Here is a 14,227-nt window from a genome sequence, read left to right as displayed (position 1 = left end):
GTGGGCAACCTGCGGGGCATGTGGTTTTGACTAAATTCTATGAAAATTACATTTTTACATTTTCAATTTTCATGTGTTATTGTTGTGAATTTTACATTCTCCTATTGGAATTGTGTAGCTTATCCACAGAATTTAACATTAACGTTTCGGCAACTAAAATGTGCGTCATAGCTTACTTTTTTCTCTGGGGATGAGAGATAGAGACCGACTTCAGAACTGCTGCAGAGAGCAGAGCAGAATCAGACCAAATCTCCAAACTCCACCACTGTTGCTTGATGCTCTGGAGATAATACAGCGCTGAAATCTAATAATCTGTTTGCGGACTTTGAATACATGAATGAGTCGTTCATTGAATTATCAGTGCATCTATTCTCAGACAAAAACAAAACAGATAGTTCAGAAAATTAAAGCTATGCCTCTAACTGGCCATCAGAGACAGAGACATGAAACTGAAAAGAAATATCAGCAGTCTGCAGATGTTTCAGTTCAGCTCCAGTTACCTGTGATTGGGATGTAAATGATTCAGAGCAGACAGAGCTGCTGTGCAGGTATATGAGCTCTGATGGGCCAAACGGAACAGAACTTCTTCACTTCACTATGGTTCAGTTTGTTGGTAATAACATCCCCCAACAAAAAAAACACAATTCTTAAAACTTTTTCTTTATTGTAGTTTTATAATTTCATAAATGTATTATTGTAATGGAAATGCAGAGTTTTAAGTACCAAATAATCATATTTAGCCACATGTAGCCACATTTAGTCACATGTGGTAAAACAATGCTGACTTATTTTGACTTACTAGACTGTGTTACCTTCATTACAAGGCTCAAATACATTTTGTGGCTCCAGACAGATTTTGTTTGGCCACAATGGCTGAAAATGGCTCATTTGATAGTAAAGGTTGCTGACCCTTGGGATAGAACATGTCAGGGGTTATTGGATGTATAGGCTTGTATGGGATTTCTACAATTGCATAATGAAAGAATAACTTTTAACAATGATACATGAAAATTACAATGTCAAAAAATAGTACATAATCCATATATGGTAGGGTTAGGCAATAATTTTCTTCCTTACCATTTCAGATGATTCTCTTCTTTCTCTTGTCAATGTTCAGGGTTGTGCACACTAGCATACCAAACACTATTTAATTTAGCTGAATGACTGATTATAAGACAGAGATTGAAGACACTGGCGATACTAATGAAAGAATATAGTTTTCCTGAAATATCACTTCAATCCAATTATTCATTATCACTTCTAAGGGGTATAAACTCATTTGTGAGAAAATTGTGATTTGTTTTTAATTGGAAAGGTACAAACACTTGTTATGTATGTACATATGTCCTGTATACACTGTATTGTACACAGTATGTCCTGAAAAATGTTCATTCAGTCTATATATACTTAAAAACATTGCTACATCAATAATACTTAAACAGTTCCCACAAGCCACTATATTCCCATTTTCAGCTGCAGCAGATTATTAGACATTAGAACCCAGTAAAAAAACTTGCTGAACATCTGCTTCACTCACAATACATTTCTCTGACACCTCACCACACTGCACATGCAGTATGAATGCTGTGTAGTGGTACATGGTTACATAAAGACATAATTCACCAAAAGGTGTTTGTAGGATGGATTTTGCATGCACTGTGGGGTTGTGGGGGCAGGGTATATTACACTCACGCTGCTCACAGTTAACATGACCGTGCTCCCCTTAAGAGAGCATAGTGTGGCCATGGCAACAGCAGCACCATATTTGTATTAAAGCGGGCGCGTTGTGGCAATATAAGCTTGAGGTGTTTTGGAGTATGTGAATAAACGGGCACACTGGTGTATAACCAAGTGAGAAATCTTACCTTTCTTGATGATCCCATCAACTCTTACATCTGTTAAAAAAGTGAGATGCTCTCTGTTGCCTCAATGTTGTATATGCAGGCAGTGTGAGAAATACTGTGGAATGCAGATGATTATATTGTTTAACACACAAATTTGATTAATCAATTTCTCTATCTGTCTTGTTTTGAATTTGGCATGTTGCCTCAAATCTGCTTGCTGTGTTCTTAGTTGTTTTTTCTTTGAGAAAAAAATAGCTACAATTTATGGACTATGTCCTAGATGGTGTAACATATTTTTTCAATGCTGACAGTTAAAAGAAAACCACTCTCCTGTCCTCAGTGGATCCTACTTATCTGTTGCGACCATGCCCTGATCCTCAGATATACAGCCCCCCTCCCTGCTCCCTGGAGAAACACTGAAGATTATTATCAGAGAGGTTGTTGTGTCAGGGTTCTGAAGATGGGGGTTGTCTTTCCCTTCCCTTTTGTTTTAGATTGTCGATATTTGACCCAGTGCCCCTCATCTGGGACTTACAAGAACGTTCCACTTCTGACAGTGGATGCACACGGCATAGCCAATACTACTAACCTGAAGTGTCTGTTACAAATAGAGAAATTAACAAAGAAAAAAATGAATGTTTTGCGTTTCTGCTCTCTCTACACTGTCTGATAGGACAAATTGTAAAGTGGAGGAGCCTGCGCCAGTATAGGTAATGTGTTTTTCTGTTTTAATTTGGACACCATCGGCCCAACTGTTTGCTGAGGACACTGTTAGAATGATTTTTTGTAGCCGCAGCTGCTTGGGCAAGGCACTCACTTAAGCACTTCTTGAAATGCAAGGTGTGCAATGCCAGATGCTAAAAGGGCCCTGGATAGCATTTTTTATGTTTAAATTTATCAGTTAGCCCCTATTTATTGTGAGAAGTGTATGTGCTAGTGTGTGGCCAAATGGACACATACAATTCTGTATGTGTCCATTTGGCCACAAGGTCTAACTTGGCCTGATGGCACTATCACAAACCCAAGCCTGTTGGGGCTGATATCCCTTGTTAGTGGGTGGTGCCTACTGGAACAGAAACTTTAACCTGTCAACCTTTGAACTGTGACTGAATTGTATTGAACATCTAAGTAAAGGCTTAGCTGTAAAATTAGTGCAGCCTAGGACACTTCCTGATTAGTTTTTATACTTTAATTATTTACGTTATTTGTCAGCACTCCCAATATAACAAACCTCTCTGTACCAGGCTTCCAAAATGCATATGTACTCTTCTGCATTCATGGTGCCTTCATAAGGTAGTTACCCACACCAGGATAGATGCTGCCTTTTAATTGCATTTCGTCTCTTCACGGACAAAGAAATACATGAACTATAATTTTAATTGTCGATTTATTTTTACAGTGAGAGACGGAATACCAAAAAAAACTTTCCCCAGCATCACTTTCCAGCTCCTCCTTCAGAATCCTGAGGCGTTCCCAGGCTAGATGAGATATATGATCCCTCCAGCAGGTTATTTGTCTACTTTGGGGTCTCCTCCCAGTAGGGCGTGCCTAAAATAACCTCCCAAGGGAGCTGCCCAGCAGGCATCCAAATCAGATGCCCGAACCACCTCAACTGGCTCCTTTCGACACAGCAGTTCTACTCTGAGCTACCTCCAGATGTCTGGACTCCTCATTCCTATTTCTAATGCTGAACCTAGCCACCCTGCAGAGGAAACTCATTGGTCGATTATATCCATGATCTTGGCCTTTCGGTTACTACCCAAAGCTCATGGCCATAGGTGAGGGTGGAAAGAAGAAGAGACTGGTAAATTGAGATCTTTGCCTTTCGGTGCAGGTCTGTCTTCACCATGACAGTCCGGTACAACATCTGCTTCACTGCTCACCCTCACTCATAAATAAGACCACAAGAAACCTGAACCTTTGCTTGAGGCAGTAACCCACTCCTAACCCTTAGAGGGGACTCCACCATTTTCCAGCAGTGAACCATGTCCTCAGGTCCCAGCTGCATCGCCCTCATGCGTGCTGATGGTCACGGTCTGATGAAGCCAACAGAACTACATCATCTGCAAAAAGCAGAGAAGCAGTTCTGAGGTTAGGGTTCCAAACCGGACACTCACCTCGTCTGCGCCTTGAGATCCTGTCCATGAATGTCACAAACAGGACCGGTGACATGGGGCAACCTTGACACTGTAGTGCCTTAAGCCTAAAGACCATGCAGCCCTTTCTTCTGGTCAATTTGCCTTGGGCGACCCTACCAGGGGCTGATGCCCCCGACAACACAGCCCCCAGGGTCACTGAGACGCACAAACCTTTCAACCACATTAAGGTGTGAATTCCTTGGAGGGGCAGAATGTGCTGAAACACACAGAAACTGAAAACAAAGAATAACTAAATGAACAACTGAGAACAGAGAAAACTTCAAACTGTTATTGGCTTTAGGCCATGGGCATATAAAATGCTGAACTGAGGCTTTTTGCGCCAAAACCATTGCTCTACCTTCAGTTTTTAGTCTTGTCACTACTCAGTTTGATTTACGATAGTTACAAAACCCTTCCCCATTGAATCTTACATTTCCAAATTTCACCATGACCCATGTAGTGATGATTTTAAAACACTGTTAAATTAAATAACATGAATACGGTTCCATACTTCATACATGTGAAATTGACATTTATATAAATCAATTGTGTTGTCTTAGATATCTAAATCAGAGCTCCCCAACCTTTTTTGGGCCACGGACCGGTTTCACATAAGACAATAATTTCATGGACCGCCATTCAAGGTGTGGGGGGATTAATAATAATAATAATAATACGACTGGCATAAAAACAAATATAAAGTGCATCAAAAATACAACTCACAATTAGGCTGAATTAGTGGGAGCCCTGAGCTTGTGTCTCTGCAACGAGCCGGTCCAATCTAGGGTTTATTGGAGACAATGACACCCGAAGTGTGTTCCTTATGGCCAGTCTACTCACTCACTCTGTCACTGCAGAAAATCCCGCTTCACAAAGACAGGATGTTGGAAATAGAAGCAGGGTTTTCAGAGCTTTTTTGGCGATCCCAGGATATTCTGCCTTGATTTTAATCAAGAACACCGGCAGAGTTGTTGTCTGAAGCTAACTTTAAGGCCACTGTCATTTGTAATCTCCAGCGCGGAGAATGGTGGCTCTTATTAGACCTTTGTCAGTTATTTTTGCTAGCTTCTGGGCTTAATTTTGTGATGTTAAGTAAATTTTCAAAATAAGACACATTAGACTGAATACAAAAATATTTTTTTGATTGATATCAGTCTTTCTGTGCGGCCCGGTACTGCAACACAGACCAGTGGTTGGGGACCGCTGATCTAAATTAAAGATATGGTCTTCAATAAATCTGCATTTGTTTGCTTAACTTTTCAATGTTAATAACATTATAATAATTTGATATAATATAACAATAATATGTACAATATGTACAGTATGCCACTCACACACTTGCTATTAAAACACATTTCTTTACATATGACAAATAGAAAGAGTTAACCAAGAAGATGGGATGACCAGAACACAAAGTATTGGAGGAAACATTCATCAGGGGGCCAGTGTTTCTCCATGGTAGATAGGACATTAATTTTATATGATTATTGTTACAGTCTTTGTTATAGTCAATTTTGTATTTATATATAAATATAAAATGTTATATATAAATATCATTTTATATTATTATTTTTTTTATTTTTTTACATTTGATCCTTATTAAGCAGTTATTACAAACTTTGGCTTAAAAAGTGACAAAAAAGGCCATTTTAGGGAAGATGTGTGTGTATGTGAAACAGAAGAATTAAAATCAGAAGAGCTTTATTTCCAAGTAGGATTTCACTTAGAAGGAATTTGTTTTGGTAGTTGGTGCAATCAACATATTAAGAGCAAAAAAAAGAGCAAATCTAAACAATAACATACACTGTTATTTACAGAGCAGAATTTGCCATAAAAACAACAAAATCAACAAAAAACTAAGCGCACCAACACACCGAGGCAGCCATTTGTGGCACCATCTTAGGTCACATATATCAATGTGGAGAACAATAAAGGGTGAATATATAATGGTATGACTGTTCTTTGTCTCATTGAAATAGTTTGAATTGCGTGAACAAGCTGTCTTTGTATTCTCATCTCAGGATGGACAGGGTAAACTTCATGTTAAAACTCAATCAAAAAATGCTTCTGGAGGAGGATACCATGAACACAATTCATGATTTTGGAAACTATACTTTTAGTTATAGCTTTCTGGAGAATTTACATTCCTCTTTCATCAAAATACGTCAAATAACTTTGGAAGCCTCTTTTCCACTACTCTTTTTAAATACCAGCCCACTTGGTTTTGCTACAGATTTTTCCATTTTGCACCACTTTGACCACATGCAACTGAGCCACTGTCTCCTACACGGGCAATGACATTATCACTGCTGCACCTAGAAACTGGTAAACTCTGCTGTTTCCCTTGTGACATCATACCATCGTAACATCATCAGTGGTCAGTGTTTGGCGAAAGATCACAGCAGCCAATTTCATCCTCATCAACAAGTAGGAATTTCGCTGTCCGAGTTGCATCTAAAAATATCCCTCTTAATAGGTTTAACAACAGTACAACCAACCAAATCTATTTTTTTTGAAGTATTACTGTTGCCAAAGTAAACATATCCAATAGTTAAATTATTTGTCATATTTAACCAACATCTCATTCTGCTCGAACCGTGCTCCAGTACCGCATTCATTATTTCTTTTTTGTTTCTATAATTATTTCCTTTGTTTCGGACTTGGTCGTTCTCACTGTTCTTCCTCAAGTGATTCATTTTTGACAATTTCACCAATTCAGTTGAAAATACTGATTGTATTAATTGAAAGATTGATGATGGGAGATCTATTTCTCATAATTAGCTGATGGATTTACCAGTAAATCAAATTGACAGTTTGTGATGTTGCCCCAGTAATAAGTATAACATTTTTCTACTGTGTTAACAGTGTTAAGGCTAGATTATGTGTTTCACTCGACTGCTGTGATCTAGTTGTGACCGAAACCGATTTTCGGGCTTTGTTATGCAGAATAAGTGGACAAACCTTGGTCTAACTCATTTTATCATTAGTACTGAAAAGGCACAACCAGGTGCCAGTTCCTATTGTAAATGTTAAGTAAATTAAGCCAACCTTTGAGGAAAAAATCCGAGTTTGCATAATACCCACCCTCACTAAAAACGTTAAAAATAATACCATATGAATGTATGCCGTCAGTTGGAAATTATTAGAATTAAGATAATGTATAGTTACTATCATTTTCTATGGTCTGTTAATCTTTCTAATCCTGTGTGAAATGATTCATGGTTGTTAAAGATGCAGTGATGAACTTAATTAAAAGATTGATTTTGCCTGGGACTTCTAAACTGCCTGTAGTTGTAATTTCCTCACCCGAGGAGAGCCTGTGATTAGCTCTATGGCTAATGGAGTGTTTTTCAAATGACTCTGAGCCCAAGCAGGCACTGAATTCTCTGTCAGCATTTAATGCCCTTTTAATATTACTTTACCTGACACAATACCTTAATTGAGAACTTATGGAATAATGTTGGTTCTTTTGTTTGATGGTGAAATGGTCAAGGGCTGTACAATTCCAATGGGAACATAATGATAACCCATCTGCTGAGTGGTTCCAACTATGAGGCAACAGATGGAATCATATTCACAATCTACTTAAAAAGGTTATCATACCAACCCAATTCTTTCCTCCTTAGTGTAAAATGTATAGAATCCTAATAAAAAATCCTTATTAAAAAAATCCTTCTAAAAGGATTTTATAAAATCCTCATAAAATGTCCTACGGTGCAAATACAAATGTGTTTATGTCAGAATGTCTGTAGTTAAGCAACACCAGCTCCCAAACAATACCTCTCCACTGTCGTACCATTTATGGTTCAAATGTGTAAATTCTGTGGCTCAAATATTTTGAATTTAAATGTGTGAATTTATTATTCATATTGCCACATATAAGCACATTCGCCAATGCCCATGTGCGGACATATGCTGTATAATCAGACCATTTAAATATCTGATTTACTTTTTTCTTAGATAAAGGTTTTCTCGAGTAAATCCTGTCGTGACAGACGCCCTCATGTGCTCTGCACTGCATTTCCAAATCCTCCAAAGAACACAGATGGGTGGCGCAGGGACACTCCTGGTATGCGTGCAAGTACGTAAATTGCATCTCAAGTTTTTAAACATCGATACATTTTTTCACATGTAAACTTTTTCACATTGGTTGTGATTCATAAACGGAACATTGCGAAGAAGTTTATGTGCATGGTCTTAACAATCAGATACTTCTTTCTTTCTCTATGCCATGTTGCTTAGCAAACACTATGTTTTAGTTGTTTGTTATGTTTATGTCTTGATTCTGCACAAGGTTTTATAAACAAGGCCGCATGTGTCTCTGCTTCAGGTGATCATGCACATTTGATATTTCTACCAGTAGCTGACCTCTGTCCATCCATACTAGTTTCATTTGATCTTTCTGCACATGCTTTTAAAATGTCAACACTTTGTAACGCCTAATAATAATAAATGCGTAATTGTGTCTATATTGTGATATGGAAAAGATAGAACTATCACTTTTTCCCAGTGTTTACATTATGGCATACAACTATTGCTTGTGTATTGTAGGTTCGAGACTGCTTCACTTTTATGTAGTGATCTCTCAAGCAAAAATCAACTGCTCAATTCAAAACAAAAAATTAAATTCATTATTTGGAAATATCACCCCACTACATTTGGTGGTGGTAATGTGCCATAATGGTGCTTGCATACAAGCAAGAGAGAGTTTTTCCTGGCACCAGGTTGCCAAGGCACTAATCTCTTCTCTGTAGGTGGTCTCAATGTTTGTTGGAGATGACACCCAGGATGGTGGTGTCATAAACAAATTTTATGATGACATTGGAGCTTCGTGTGGCCACACAGTCATGTGTGAACAGGGCGTATAGCAAGGGGCTGAGTACACAGCCTTGGGGGGCTCCAGTGCTCAGGGTCAGTTCAGAGGAGGTGAGGTTACCCATTCTCACCACTTGGGGCCTGCCTGCCAGGAAGTCCGGGATCCAGTTGCAAAGGGAGTTGTTAAGACCCAGGATCCTGAGCTTGGGGACTAGCTTAGTGGGCACAATTGTGTTGAATGCTGAGCTGTAGTCTACAAACAGCATCCTCACGTATGTGTCCACCAGATGGGAGAGGGCGGTGTGCACTGTCAGGGCGATCGCGTCGTCTGTAGATCTGTTTCGCTGGTAGGCGAATTGAAGGGTGTTCAGGGTGTCAGGAAGGGTGGAACAGATGTGGGTTCTGACTAGTTGCTCCAAGCACTTCATGATGCTGGATGTCAGTGCTACAGGGCGGTAGTCTTTCAGGCAGGTAATGGAGGGTTTCTTGGGTACAGGGAGAATGGTGGTCTGTTTGAGGCTGGTGGGAACTACAGACAGGTTCAGGGAGAGGTTGAAGATGGAGGCGAATACCCCCCCTAGTTGATCGGCACACACTCGAGGACACCTGGAATTCCATCTGGCCCTGGAGACTTCCGTCGGTTTACTCTTTTGAAAACTCTCCTCACATCGGCTGTGGCTAGGGACAGAGTGCAATTGTCCTGGTCCTAGCCTCACTATGAGGGTGTTGTTGCTCGCCTCAAACCATACGTAGAAGGTGTTGAGTTCATCTGGGAGAAATGTGGTGGGCGGTTAATCACTGCTATTCCTCCCCTTGTAGGCTCTGATGGAACACAGTCCATTCCACATGCGTTTTGGGTCAGGGCTGTGGTAAACAGACTCCAGCTTGTCCCTGTAGGATCTTTTGGCATCTCTGATGGCCCTCTGGAGGTCGCATCTGGATCTCCTCAAGGCCTCCAGGTCCCCTGAGTCGTAGGCAGACGACCGTGCCAAGTGCTTAGCACTGACTTCACCATTAACCCAGGGTTTCTGGTTGGGGAATGTCCTGACAGTGACCTTTGGAACTACATCATCGATGTAGGCAGAGTCTGTGTGTCTGTAGTTTCGAAGCAGTCCTGGAGGATGGCGGTGGATTCCTCACTCAAGCTGTTGTACTGCTCGAATAACCGAATTAGCGGTCCTTCCTGTTTCAGGGGTTGTCTGTAGGTGGGCAGGAGGAGAATGAAGATGTGGTCGGCTTTACTAAAGGCAGGGCGGGGGAGGGGTTTGTAGCTGTCCCGCAATTTGGATTAGCAATGGTCGAGGGTCTGATAACACGGGTAGGAAAGTTGATGTGCTGGTAGTATTTGGGCAAAACTTTCCTCATCATAGCCCTTTTATAGTCGCCCACAACAATAAAAGCTGCCTCAGGGTGAGCATTTTCTAGTCCAGTGATAATCCTATGCAGGTCTTCTAGCGCGTGGGTTTATCTGCCTGGGGGGGGTTGGTAAATAGCTGTGATGATGGCGCAGCTGAATTCCTGTGGGGGGTAGAAGGGACGTACTTTTACATTTAGTAGCTCCAGGCCTGGTGAGCAGTGCGTTGTTTAGACTGATACATCCATACCCCAGCGTGAGTGCATTTACCTGACTCCGTGGTTCTGTCCTGCCGGAAGGTGGAAAATCCAGCTGGGGATACGGCGGAGTTGGGCACCGCAGGATCCAGCCAGGGCTCAGTGAACGCCAGAACACAACAGCTTGCAATGTCCCGCTGGAAGGAAATCCTTGCGAGTAGTTCGTCCATTTTATTGTCCGGGGATTGAACATTTGCCAGTAAAATGCTCGGTAGTGGCGGGATCTGCAGAGGATACTGGCTCGTTTACCTCTTTTCTTCCTCTTCCGCTGACGTGTTGGTAAACACCACAGTGGCCTGGCAAGGAGTCCCAGCTTGCGCTCCGGAAAGTGTTGAAAAAGTCTGTGTCCAATGAAAAACGGATTACCATAAGTGCTTGTCAGTCATATTGAATGAGCAACAGAGTGCAGAATTTAAGTAAGTAAAAACACTACAGATAAAAAAAACAAAAACTATATGTTGTGTGTGGAGCCATCGTCAGTATATATAGTAAATATAATATATAGTCATACTACATGTTGGGAGAGGGGCATTGCAAGGCTGGGAATGTTGAGAAAGGTTAAAAACATTCCACATGTAAACAGGTTAATACTGTAGGTAAAAGGTGACACAATCATAATTGGCAATCAAATAAGCATTCACGAATGTCTTTGTCATTTGAGAGCAAAGATGGTTTGAGGGTCAATTTGCAAAAAAACTGCATGAGCTAATATGCCAGTTTAAGATGTAGGAGAAAGGAAGCGATACGTGAGCAAAATTTACTGATTAATGTGGAAGGAAATTGATCAAACCCAGTTTCAATAAAGACAATTCAATCAAATCAATCTTATATCAGCAGTAGCAAACTCTGTTACATTGACCCTTTGCAGTCTGCTTACAGACAAACCATTGCCAATAAATTAATGTTTTTTAACTAAATAAATATACTAGCCGCAATTGATCTGACACCTCTATTGCTGGAATGTTGCCCTTCTCTGACCACGGCACAGCCGGTGAGGGGGTCAAGCAGCTCTATCATCTCTCTCAATTGACCCAGCAAGGATGATTTTGCTAGCAAGCTTTCCAGGCCAAACCAGATGACAGGTTTTCATTGGTTTTACCACTGATCTGGGGTCCACCAGAATTGATTGACAAAACAGCTGAGGTTCCTGAGAGACAGGTGAGACAGGTAGATCGATGCTTTCATGTTGTTTACGCAGAATTCTGACCTTACCATCCGAATGTCACAGCAGAAATCTTGTCTTGACCATGGACCATTGGTCATCTTGACCATGTCAACAGGCTAAATGCATTACCTTGTTGGTATGTGATTGGCTCATTAAATATGTCCATAAACGAGGTTGAACAGGTGTACCCAATGAAGTGGCCGGTGAGTGTATGTTCTCATTTTTATTATGGGCTATACACACAAGTCTCTCCAAATCAAGTCAAGTCCACTTCATTTGTATAGACCAGTGGTTCCCAAACTTTTTCTGCAGGGCCCCCCTTTTGTAGAACAGAATTTTTTCGTGGGGGCTGTATTCCCATGTGCTGTAGATATATTAATTTGTGTTACGATAAATTGTTTATAGAAAATGATCCAATAGTGAATTATTACGGTCCAGTTAGTAAATGTATGTTAACATAACGCCTATCATAAATTTAGACACATCAAGTCAAAGTAACTGTTAAGAATGCTGCTTTTACTTCACCTGTCTGTATTTATCTCCTTTACTTGATTGTGTTCAAACATTTCAATGGGTGAATGGTGAATTTTGGACATGCAGGATTCAAATATAGGGCGTTTGCAACCGCCGTAATTTAAGTTTTGACAGGATAAAGAACTGCATGGTTTGGTACCAGAAAGCTTTGGCCCAGACTATGACATGCAGCAGTCTGAGACATGATAAAGAGGAGACTCTCCTCTTAACCTCAGTCTTTTTCCATTCTGTTTTTCTTTGTCTAATTTTTGTATTCTCCCTTTTTGTGTTGTTCCTTTTGGTCTTCAGTTTACCATTTACTACTTTTACTAACTAGTTGGGTTTTGCAAATTTTTGCTCACATAACACGTTTTTGTAGTTACTTATTTTTCCAATGCCAAGCCAAGCATTGTACTTTTAATATTGTTCGTATTTAATAACGAAGTCAAAGATTAGGCCATATATCAACTTCCAGAAATTCTCTTTCTCTGGGCTCGAGTGCATCTGTAATGGACTGATTTACTTTACACTTTATTTTGGCCTTTCAGATTGTTTCTATAAATAATGGATGTTGAGTTCTCAGGGGCAAAGAGGAAAAGGTTCAAAAGCTCCAAGTTCAAAAGCCAGCATCTGTGGCGGTGTGTTAGTTAGAGATGTGTCCTTTTGTGTCGAGGCTTCGAAGCGTGTTTGAGTAATCCAGGAAGATTTTTGCAAAGCGCGTATTGAGGCTTGTGTTGGTGACGTTTGGACTTTATTGCGCGTTTTTTAGCGAGGACCCAAAATGTCACTGCAGACGTATCAGTGGAGGTCCAAACGTACCTGGGTGAAACAAACATTGTAAGATTGGAGAACCCCTAAGAGCAGGGGTGGCGAACCTGCGGCTCTTTGCCGACTGACATGCAGCTTGGCTCGAGTGCTCACTGATTTATCTCTTGGTCAGAATTTTCATATTGTAAAATAAACAAAATGCATATGCCTTTATTTGGCAATACAGACCAAAAGCTGATTTTTTTTCTCAACGAAAATATTAAGATGAACACTGGATGTTTTGCGTTGCTGCGCTGTTGTGTCTCTGTCTCCCGAGGCCGTCTGATTATAGGATGGGCCGGTCTCTTTGTTTACAGTTTGAACATTCTTTATTAGTTCATCTTTAAGCACTTTACCCGTGTGGGTTTTATCTTTTGTTTCCAGCTCTTTTCCCATCAAGTCATGGGTTGTCTTTCTGTACTTTTTTCTTTCTGTGAGTGAGTGAGTGAGTGAATGAGTTGTTAGTTATTTTACCGCCGGCCCGTATTTGGATTTATTCACTGTCACCTCTTCTCTATGGCTCTTCGCAATGGTGTTGGGATGTGTTGTGGCTCTATGAGCTGGACTGGTTAACCACTCCTGATTTATTCAATTCAAAGCTTCACACACCAAAGCCATCGCGTCATTATAATCACGCTGACTGTTTTTCATTTATTGTCCACTTGATGGCACAGACACAATTGATACCTACCATTTGGTAGAGCAAATGAAGCACCGTGAAGCTTCGGCCCATGAGTGAATCAATTGGATGGAAAGCTTCAATGCTTCATGAAGCGTCATCTCACCATCAGTAGTGTTAGTGCCCATGATAAAGGTATCTCACATCTGGGGAGATACCATTACTTACATTACACATAATGCTCTCAAAATAACTTATTTTACACCAGTGGTCTCCAACCTTTTTTTCTCTGAGAGGTACTTTTGTTTTACATTATTAGTAAAATGTATCCACATTGCTGATTCTCCAACCAAACCAGCTGAATAAGCGTCTTTTGTGTGAACATTTACAAAATGTTGATATCCAACATTTAACACTCACATTTTGTATCAAAATGCACTTCAATTCAGCAACATGAGCATGTTTTTCCAAGCTCACACTAATCACATCATATTAATCTCAAGGTAATCTCATAGGAAACAAAACAATGTTATTACTTATATTATACCTTTCATATTTCACATTTTCTGTCTGTCCACAAATCACTGTCACAATTTCCCTTCACATTCCCTGTAATTCAGGAAATTCCCTGTAGTTCCCATATCATCTGTACTTCACATGCATTCAGTCTGTTCTGATGTTAGTGAGATGACAGAGAGTGTAGTACTATTTTCAC

The 14,227-nt window shown here is 40.3% G+C and overlaps 1 protein-coding gene across 7 annotated transcripts in view; it reads left to right on the top strand.

Annotated features, from left to right (window-relative positions):
- The window catches only part of phf14 (PHD finger protein 14), a 68,814-nt gene that overhangs the window by 43,763 nt on the left and 10,824 nt on the right, over positions 1 to 14,227 (top strand). For 2 of the 7 annotated variants that reach the window (XM_076157249.1, XM_076157247.1), the window contains exons 15-16: positions 2,518 to 2,554; positions 3,244 to 4,128. The exons of 3 other annotated variants lie outside the window; for them this stretch is intronic. In XM_076157249.1, coding sequence (XP_076013364.1) covers positions 2,518 to 2,529 — 12 coding nt within the window. In that variant the 3' untranslated portion in view covers positions 2,530 to 2,554; positions 3,244 to 4,128. Of the gene's footprint in view, positions 1 to 2,517; positions 2,555 to 3,243; positions 4,129 to 14,227 lie in introns of those variants that run through there. 2 more of the 7 variants (XM_076157250.1, XM_076157248.1) reach the window with 1 other exon arrangement.

Source organism: Genypterus blacodes, unplaced genomic scaffold (genome assembly GCF_046128005.1).
Source record: "Genypterus blacodes isolate CSIRO-AG114 ecotype Tasmania unplaced genomic scaffold, CSIRO-AGI_Gbla_v1 ptg000072l_1, whole genome shotgun sequence".
Lineage (NCBI taxonomy): Eukaryota > Metazoa > Chordata > Actinopteri > Ophidiiformes > Ophidiidae > Genypterus > Genypterus blacodes.
Note: the sequence above shows the minus strand (reverse complement) of the source record. Positions and strands in the feature narration are given on the sequence as shown.